The sequence below is a fragment of the Salvelinus alpinus genome, chromosome 16 (genome assembly GCF_045679555.1).
Source record: "Salvelinus alpinus chromosome 16, SLU_Salpinus.1, whole genome shotgun sequence".
NCBI classification, from domain to species: Eukaryota; Metazoa; Chordata; class Actinopteri; order Salmoniformes; family Salmonidae; genus Salvelinus; species Salvelinus alpinus.
Window position 1 is genome coordinate 42713927 of NC_092101.1, and position 9503 is coordinate 42723429.

Sequence of the window (9503 nt, forward strand, 5' to 3'; positions counted from 1 at the left end):
TCTTTTACCAAATAGGGCTATCTTCTGTATACCACCTCTAGCTTGTCACAACTGATTGTCTCAAGCGCATTAAGATGGAAAGGAGCGGATCATGTAAAGATTAAAACCCCAATAGCGTTTGATATAGTACCTCTAGCTAGATATCAAACAAGCATACTTGGTTTAAATTGATCGGAAAACATGTTCTTTGATGTTTTTCAATTGCCAACGGTGCAGTAAATTGGTTTAATGGAGGCCTACAAGCAGTGGTGTTGTGCTGCTGGAGTGCCTCAATTGTTATATTTTGAGAATAAAAGTAGCTGTTACAAATATTTCTGGAAAATGATTTCTGAAGCTGAATCAATGTCCCGTAACATCACATAATGATGAATTGGTATTTTACATAACAGAAGCAAATATAATAGCATAGCATAGTAGGCCTATAACGTTAACGTTACACCATCCACAGGGATGCTGGCCGATGTTGACCCTAATGCTTCCCACAGTTGTGTTAAGTTGGCTGGATGTCCTTTGAGTGGTGGACCATTCTTGATGAGCACGGGAAACTGTTGAGCGTAAAAAAAAAACAGCAGCGTTGCAGTTCTTGACACAAACTGGTGCGCTGGTACGGACTACCCCGTTCAAAGGCACATTTCACCGGTAAAACGTGAAGAACTATCATTCATGATTGACAGTGATGATGGCCTATTTTGAAATGAGGTACGCCTAACTTGGTGTTTGAGGTTATTAAAAATATATAATTTTCTTGAAACAATATGTGTGGGCTTAGACAGACGTTGCAATTGGAGGATGCATTTTATGCATATTCTATAATAATAGTAAATAGTTTACATCTGTCGGTACAACATTGTATTGAGAAATGCGGTCCTGCACCTAAAAAAATAGCATTACACCACAAGACAGAAATAATGTACTCTCTCCGCTATCAGGGCAAGAGCACAGTACTACAGCCCCTGTAGCTCTGCACAGATATAAAGGCAATTTAATTTCATCCATGGCTGTGACTGATATAAAATGAGTACTGTGCGCCCTCGTGTGGCCACTAAGTACCCGTACATTCTATCTGGGCTTCTGCTTATGGTTGCTAGGCAACGAGAGAACAAAATAATTTTTGCGAATGATACACTTTGTATTTCGTGTCGTGGGCTGGTTTGCTATAAAGCTGCACACTACGTATCGTCTCTCGTCTTTTTTCTGTATTGTATCCGAATTTATACAAACCAGGATGGCATCGACTAAGCAGTCAAAAGAAAAGGATCCTGCGGATATTGTTAATCAGAACGCAATTCACATCGAGACCATAAAGAAAGAGAATAAGAGCCAAAAAGTGTACACGCTATTTAGCATCAACCCGTACAAAAGATGTAAGCACATTCCACCTCTGTAGAAAGATGTGTGGACTAATGTGAACGAGGAGGAATTTCATGATGAATTATGTGAACGAGGAGGAATTTCATGATGAACAACCACTTTTTCTCATCTTTCACTTCTCAGTTCACATTTTGACTGACAAACCTATGGCTGGCAACAAGACACACGACAAAGTGCAGGAGGACCGTAAGTATGCCTAATAGCTCTTCAATGTTATGAGATGTTGGCCAGTCTGTTAGATCAGGGTTTCCCAAACTGTCCTGGGGCCCTCCGTGTTCACGTTTTGATCTTTACCCAAGGACAGCTGATTAAAATAACCAACTCCATTATTTGAAATAGCTGTGTAGTGCGGGGGCAAAAACCAAAACGTGCACCCAGGACAGTTTGGGAATCCCTGTCTAAGATTGTTTTATCCCCCAGCTGCTTTCCTAAGGGCCCTCCACAGGGCTTGTTTGGAGCCAACCAAGAAATACACTCACCCCCAAACTGAGAGCCAGGAGATAGGCTGGATATCCAGACCTCTGGTAAGAAACCCCTCTTTGTGAGTGATGATCAGGAAAATAGCTACTTTTCAAAATGGTTTGACAAGTTGTCCCCTTTACTCCCAGGTATTTGTTGTAACAAGTTGTCATGTCCCCTGTCTGAGTGTCCTAAGCCTGTTGTGGCACTGTTACAGCCCTCTAAATTAGCTTTTCTGCCCTGAGATTGTTTCAGATCGCAGCGATAGAAGACTGAACTGGTCACGGCAGAACTCCGAGATCACCAAGTACATGGATGCAGCATGGCGTCTGAAAGAACAGACACAGAACCTGGGTTAGATCTACAGCCTACCAGACTGAATTATGATAACCTGGTTCATTGGTCTCTTTACTGGATAAAATGTTTATGGAAACACAGCTATGAAGAATATTACTTTACTGTCCAAAGGAAACACAATGTAACTGGTTGCAGGCAGACCTAATGTAATTAAGCAATAAGGCCCAAAGGGGTGTGGTATATGGCCAATATACCACAATATACCACATATATTGGTATATATACCAATATACCACGTATATGGCCAATATACCACAGCTAAGGGCTGTTCTTGTGCACAACCTGTAGCCATGGTATATTGACCATGTACCACAAACCCCCAAGGTGCCTTAATAACCTCTACTTCATCACCCTCCCGGATCCGGGATCCTCCTCATCAAAAAAGCTGACTAGCCTAGCCTAACGGGACAGGGATATCATATAATATAATTTTCATGAAATCACAAGTCCAATACAGCAAATGAAAGATAAACATCTTGTGAATCCAGCCATCATTTCTGATTTTTTTAATGTTTTACAGCGAAAACACAATATGTATTTCTATTAGCTAACCACAATAGCCAAACACACAACCGCATATTTTCACCATGTTTCCACCGCATAGGTAGCTTTCACAAAACCGACAATAGAGATAAAATTAGTCACTAACCAAGAAACAACTTCATCAGATGACAGTCTTATAACATGTTATACAATACATTTATGTTTTGTTCGAAAATTTGCATATTTGAGGTATAAATCATAGTTTTACATTGCAGCCACCATCAAAAATAGCACCAAAGCAGCCAGAATAATTACAGAGAGCAACGTGAAATACATAAATACTAATCATAAAACATTTAAGAAAAATACATGGTGTACAGCAAATGAAAGATAAACATCTTGTGAATCCAGCCAATATTTCCGATTTTTAAGTGTTTTACAGCGAAAAGACAATATAGAATTATATTAGCTTACCACAATAGCCAAACACAAAAACGCATTTATTCACCGCAAAGGTAGCTTTCGCAAAAAACAGCAATAGATATAAAATTTATCACTAACCTTTGGACAACTTCATCAGATGACAGTCTTATAACATCATGTTATACAATACATTTATGTTTTGTTCGAAAATTTGCATATTTAGAGCTGCAAATCGTGGTTATACATTGTGAATACGTAGAAACATTTCCCCAGAATGTCCGGAAATATTTTGGACACTCACCTAATCTGACCAAAGAACTCATCATAAACTTTACATAAAAATACTTGTTGTATGGCAAATGAAAGATACACTGGTTCTTAATGCAACCGCCGTGTTAAGATTTTTAAAAAATAACTTTACCACAACATACAGCTTGGGTTATTGTGAGACAGCGCTCACCAACACGGCGGATAATAGACAACATATTACACAAAAATACGAAATAACATCATAAATGTTGTCTTACTTTTGCTGAGCTTCCATCAGAATGTTGTACAAGGAGTCCTATTTCCAGAATAAATCGTTGTTTGGTTTTAGAATGTCCATTTCTTCTGTCGAATTCGCGCCACAATGCTAGCCAAGGTTGCTAACATTCCCATCCTCTCTTGGCGCAAAGAACGGAAAACTCCAAAAGTCCCAATAAACGTTGAATAAACTGATAAAACTCGGTTGAAAAAACCTACTTTATGATGTTATTATCATATGTATAAAATAAAATCAGACCCGGAGATATTCGCCGTGTATACCGAACGCTTTTCAGAAGACAATGTCGAGGTCCCTCGCGCACCGTTGAAGACAAAGAAAATACCGGACCTGTCACTCCAAAAGCTCTTGTTCGGCCTCAGATCAAGCTAGACACCCCATTCCACAGCCTGTTGACATCTAGTGGAAGGCGTATGAAGTGCATGCATATCGATAAATAAAAGCCAGTTGAATAGGCAGGCCCTGAAACAGAGCCTCGGTTTCAGATTTTTCACTTCCTGTATGGAAGTTTGCTGCCAAATGAGTTCTGTTTTACTCACAGATATAATTCAAACAGTTTTAGAAACTTCAGTGTTTTCTATCCAATAGTAATAATAATATGCATATTGTATGATCTAGAACAGAGTACGAGGCCGTTTCATTTGGGCACGATTTTCCCCAAAGTGAAAACAGCGCCCCCGTATTGACAATAAGTTTGCTATTGGTTACCAACATAATTAGAAGAGTGAAAATAAATAGTCACACCCGTGGTATATCAGACCGTATACCACGGCTTTCAGTCAATCAGAACCAAGGCTCGAAACACCCAGTTTATAACAAACAAGAGAGAAACATGAAGCAGCATACTAATCAATTATTCAAGTTAAACAGATGCAGGTGTATCCTGGTCCCAGATCTGTTTGTGCTCTTGCCATCTCCATCAGTCATTGTCAAGCAAAACTCAGCATGAAATTAGCTGGTATAATAGCACAAACAGACTGGCACTCAGGCTAGAGAAGGGGTTATTCTTGCCTAAAATGTGCCAACTATTGTCATACCGGCAACAAATGAAGAGAACCTGTTTGCAGAAGAAACATTTACCCAGATCTATAGAAAGTAACACATTGGCCCACTACACATTAATAATATTGATACATGGAAAAGGCCAAACATGACAGCTGTTCAATATTAGAAATGTCACATCACTAAAGGTAGTGAATCAGAGGGTCAATAAGCAGACTTGCAAAGTGTGCATTTTACAAAAATCTATCAAGTATTTACTCAAACTAGATGACATACATTTGTGGAAGTGGCTTCATCATTGTTTTCACTTTCAGCAAATCGTTCCACAAACGTAGACGCCTTACAACAATGTATAAAGATCTCCTTTAAAAGATACATGGATTTATTTTACTGACGATAATAAAAATGTCATTATACGTTGATGTCCATATTCATGTTAGGGGTTTAAACCATTAAAAAAAAAACTTGAATTTGGCATGTTTGGTACCGCTCTGTCCGGTTTTCATATGGAGACATTCTAAAGCTTGCATGCAGCCATGTCCACATGTTGTAGCCTTGGTGATACTCTAGGAAGGACATGTTGTAGCCTTGGTGATACTCTAGGAAGGACATGTTGTAGCCTTGGTGATACTCTAGGAAGGACATGTTGTAGCCTTGGTGATACTCTAGGAAGGACATGTTGTAGCCTTGGTGATACTCTAGGAAGGACATGTTGTAGCCTTGGTGATACTCTAGGAAGGACATGTTGTAGCCTTGGTGATACTCTAGGAAGGACATCTTGGGAAATCATCACACAAAGGGCCTCCACATCAGTCCACTGCCCCAAGGGCTCCATGAAGGGTGGTGTGTGTGATCAAGAAGAGAAAGAGAGGACTTCTCTCTAATATTACTTCCTTCCAGAAGTTGGGATGCAGTGTGCAAAGACCAAAGACAACACACACCTCTTTAGGAGCGACCCTTCATCTTCTTGTGTGCATTCTTGCCCAGTCGTTTCTGAAGAAATAGAAGAGAAAAAACAAGGACCAAAATGACAAAATAACTAACTTTTTTCAATAACAAACAAAATGTACCAACACTATAAACACAATATTTTAATTCAAAGATTGTGATGTTGTATGACCCAATCATGGTTGTCTGTCTGACTTACAGTCCCTCCTTTGGCGGGGCCCCTTCCGCCTGGTCCTGCTTTGCCTCCTTTCCCCCCCTTTCCTCCTTTCCCATGAGCCACCTTGGCTCGGAACCCTGACACATCGTTGTGGCTGTCCTTGGTGTTCCACTTGGTTCCACTTTTCTTCCCGCCAAAGCCAAACCTCTGGTCTTTATACTTCCTCTTAGCATTGGGCCTGTCAAGTCAGAGACTTCAGTTTTAGTCCAAGTACATATAGATTTGGTATAAAAGCACTGAATACAATGAATATAGGTAGGTAGTTGAATAAGCATCGTGAACAACATTCCCACGTCTGTGCGGCATCTTACCCTTTCTTGTTCATGGCCTTTTTATCAGGTGTTTGGCCACCGGCCCCTTTCCCTGCACCTCCTTTAGCTGGAGCGCCTCCTTTAGCAGTCTTCTGATCTCCTTCCAGGAAGTCCAGTTTGTCAGTCATGCCTACGAGAGGAGGGTGTTCACCGTTATGAATCACATTTAGCAGATGTCACCCAAATCAACTTACCAACCAAAATAGTGCAAACAAGATGGGTGACTTGGGTGGTAAACAAAACATGTGGAACTGAGGACCCACCTTTTTGATACCTCTTCACTGCAGACATCATGGCCTTCTTCTCCTTCTGTCTCTTCTGAATAACCTCTACTTGTACCTACAACAACAATTTCATAAGATCACATTCACCAAGAGGACATAATATTAGAGTCAAATTCCAGTGAGACCCCCACTGCTGTCGTGTAAGATGAATGGAGACTGACCTTCTTGCCATACTTTCTTTGTTCTCTTAGTTTCTTGGCCTTTTCCGACTTCTCCATCATGATCTGCTTCGTGATGAGTTTCTTCCTGATCTGTAGGAAAAGATAAAGGATCGCATTATTGATGACCACACTAGTGTTTCCGTGACAGTCAACCAGATTTGAAATTGCTGGACAAATGTGCATATCAAATAGAATCTCAGTTGGATGCCAGCCACGTGTAGGGTAAAGCGTAATTCATGGTCCACAGACACTAGGAGTCGATAGTCCGCCGCCCCATTGTGACATACTTAGCTACACTGCTCTGAGACAAACAGCCGCGAGGGACGAACAGCCCGAATGTGCACATCCCTACAATTCCCACCAAATACGTCTCCGGTACGCATCCTTTATTCATTAGAATGCATTGACAGTGACACAAATTTCTTGAACTGCTCTGAGAATTAGAAAAGTATGAAAGCCAACAGTCCAATATTCTAGAACACCGCTGTGCGTATGCATACACAATTTGGACTATGTTAAATTCTTAATGCTTTGTTAGGAGTGCCCACTGCCGATTCATTGTGACCGTCACGGAAATTAATGCAATTATAATACAAGAAATGATAGCCTACCAAGTGCATGTTGGCTCCTTGCACAAAGCATGTCCCCCTCCATCCATTTAGCTTGCCAATATCCTCTGCTGCTGCGGAGTCAATTTATTTTTCCACTTGTCTGTGCCTCCATCCTTGGTAAAGTAGCTAGTTAGCTATCAAGCAAGCGTCACAGTTTTTAGCATTTTTAAGCCAACTACTCGACCAGGCATTAGATCAGTGGAATACTCCTCCTTGGTGGACTAGGTATGAAAAAGTTCTCTTTTATGAAGAGTAATCTAGCAAAACGTCATAAAATACCAAAACACTTCTCCCGTGTGCTTACAGTTGTGTCCGTCAACATTGTGGTGATACTGATGGTTTCTCGGGACTGATTGCTTCTACGGTTGTGGCTACAAAGTACAACTATGGGAATAGTAGTGACTTTACGTAGTAGGTTAGGAGAATTAGGTCATGGTTAGGGAAAGGGTTATGCTTAGCTAAAATACTGCAGCTGTACTCCATCTAGCAACAACCTTAAAATCCATCTGTTCCGAGAATCCACCAGTATTACAACACCACTACCATGATACAATGTTGCAAGTTCCTTAGAAAGCACAAGTGCAAGACAGGTTGTCTTCTAATTGCATAATCGGTCTGAACCAACCTCCAACACATAGCCAATGTGATTTACAGAGGATATTTATTTTCATCACGATACCTTTTGCAAATCAATGTTTATTAGTCTTCATGCATGTATCTACCAAAAGCCTGCAAAAACATTGACCACTCCCTTTGTTTTAACACTCGCTGTTTATTATCTATGGTCACTTTACCTACATGTTAGTCGAGGTAATTTGTACCTGTATATAGCCTCGTTATTGTTAATTTATTGTGTTAGTTTTAATGTTTTACTTCAGTTTATTGAGTAAATGTTTTCTTAACTCTATTTCTTGAACTGCATTGTAAGTAAGCAGGTAGCTTCTTACTTACGATGGCTACCTGGGGCAGCAACTGAAAGGTTTGAAGATCGAATCCCCGAGCTGACAAGGTAAAAATCTGTCATTCTGCCCTTGAACAAGGCAGTTCCTAGGCCGTCTGACTTGCCTAGTTAAATAAACGTTTACACACACACACACAAAAAAAACTTTCAGTGTAAGGTTGTTTTACTCAGCAAATAAAAGTGACAAATAAAATGTGATTTGAATTACTGGCTAAAGGAATAGCTGAACAACATTACTATTCAACAGTTTGGGTGTCAGAGAGATCAATCCAAACCTGATGCAATTCAGCCACATACATATAAAGACAGATGGCAAGATCTCTCTGGGAGTAAGGGCAGATCAGGACATCCTACCTTCTGCATTTGCTGGTCTGACTTGGCCATCTCTGCAAAGTAGTCCTCGGGTCTCTTGGTGGCTATCTTCAGCTTCAGTAGCCGGGGCATCGCTTCCAGAACAGCTTCTTGGGCTTGACGGTAACTGGAAGAGACCAATGAAAGAGAGGATATGTTTTACAATTGCTATGACTAGGACAGCACCATGACAACAAATTATCTGTCCACTGATATGAGCCTGTATGGACATTAGACACTCACAAGAACATCTCTCTCTGGAAGTCGTCATCTGGGTTGATGTCTTCGCTGGCCTTGTTGTCGAGTCTGCCCTCGGACTTGGCAACGACGTCATCAGCGGGGAGATTGACCATGTCCAGCCTCTCTATCCAGGGTAGTGTGTTCTTACGAAAGTCAGCGAGGCATTGTTTCAAACCCGCCTGTCCACAACCACGAATCAAATATGGATCATATTAGAACAGCCAATCATGTGTGACTTATGAGTCGAATAAAGCATGAATGAGAGATAGACAAGGGTGGCTTTCTGGTCGCAGACACGTGCGCATGTCAACACTCACCACATTGTTGACAATCTTCTTTGGTTCTTGTGTTGTAAAGTTCAACCCAGGCTTTAACAATCCCTTTGCGAATGCATCTTGAAGCTAATGAAAACGAAAAACACAGCACAGTTACGCCTTGTAAAGCACCTACACAACGTTAACGGATACATTGTTAGTTAACTAGCTAGCTAATCTGGCTAATGTTAGCTAGCACGCTATAAAATACCCGGTTACCTCTCCGTCAGATAATTCGCTGTCCTCCTCAGACGTCTCACCTAACTGCTCGTCATCTTCAATAATATCCATGGTATTGTTAACGAGAATGATTGGATACAAACAGTGATTTTGTGGACCAAATACCATAAAATCCGTGCTCACATGGAGCGGTTCACGTGAGAAGGAATTGGCGTCTGTAAAGGGTACACCGAAAATGTCTTCCGGTGAAACACCCGCCCCGAAGTAATCAAAGGTTCCTATCCGA

At 40.9% G+C, this 9503-nt stretch overlaps 2 protein-coding genes across 3 annotated transcripts; one reads left to right on the forward strand and one right to left on the reverse strand.

Moving 5' to 3' along the window:
* Positions 1-1098: 1098 nt before the first annotated feature.
* On the forward strand, positions 1099-4873 carry LOC139541539 (cilia- and flagella-associated protein 144-like). Of its 2 annotated transcripts, none has more exons than XM_071346291.1 (4): positions 1099-1364; positions 1495-1557; positions 1792-1895; positions 2076-4873. In XM_071346291.1, exons 1-4 carry the CDS (start codon positions 1118-1120, stop codon positions 2187-2189), a joined length of 528 nt encoding a protein of 175 aa, XP_071202392.1. In that variant the 5' UTR covers positions 1099-1117; the 3' UTR covers positions 2190-4873. The 2 variants fall into 2 exon arrangements, with proteins under 2 accessions (XP_071202392.1, XP_071202393.1); XM_071346292.1 differs by having other exon boundaries at positions 2086-2196.
* Positions 4434-9473, reverse strand: LOC139541538 (probable rRNA-processing protein EBP2). The gene is made up of 9 exons (XM_071346290.1): positions 9257-9473; positions 9041-9124; positions 8727-8902; positions 8487-8610; positions 6561-6650; positions 6379-6454; positions 6116-6245; positions 5787-5982; positions 4434-5632 (listed from the first exon to the last, which is right to left on the reverse strand). The coding sequence occupies exons 1-9, from the start codon at positions 9383-9385 to the stop codon at positions 5585-5587; spliced, it is 1053 nt and encodes a 350-aa protein (XP_071202391.1). The 5' UTR covers positions 9386-9473; the 3' UTR covers positions 4434-5584.
* Between the last annotated feature and the right edge of the window lie 30 nt (positions 9474-9503).

What these genes read in the sequence shown, in the direction of transcription:
- LOC139541539 (XM_071346291.1), top strand. Translation starts at nt 1,118, where the DNA reads ATGATACACTTTGTATTTCGTGTCGTGGGCTGGTTTGCTATAAAGCTG. An exon ending in CGACAAAGTGCAGGAGGACC is followed by an intron (nt 1,558 to 1,791) that starts GTAAGTATGCCT and finishes TTTATCCCCCAG; the next exon opens with CTGCTTTCCTAAGGGCCCTC. An exon ending in GCTGGATATCCAGACCTCTG is followed by an intron (nt 1,896 to 2,075) that starts GTAAGAAACCCC and finishes TTCTGCCCTGAG; the next exon opens with ATTGTTTCAGATCGCAGCGA.
- LOC139541538 (XM_071346290.1), bottom strand. Translation starts at nt 9,385, where the DNA reads ATGGTATTTGGTCCACAAAATCACTGTTTGTATCCAATCATTCTCGTT. An exon ending in GCGAATTATCTGACGGAGAG is followed by an intron (nt 9,125 to 9,256) that starts GTAACCGGGTAT and finishes CGTTTTCATTAG; the next exon opens with CTTCAAGATGCATTCGCAAA. An exon ending in AGAAGATTGTCAACAATGTG is followed by an intron (nt 8,903 to 9,040) that starts GTGAGTGTTGAC and finishes GGTTGTGGACAG; the next exon opens with GCGGGTTTGAAACAATGCCT.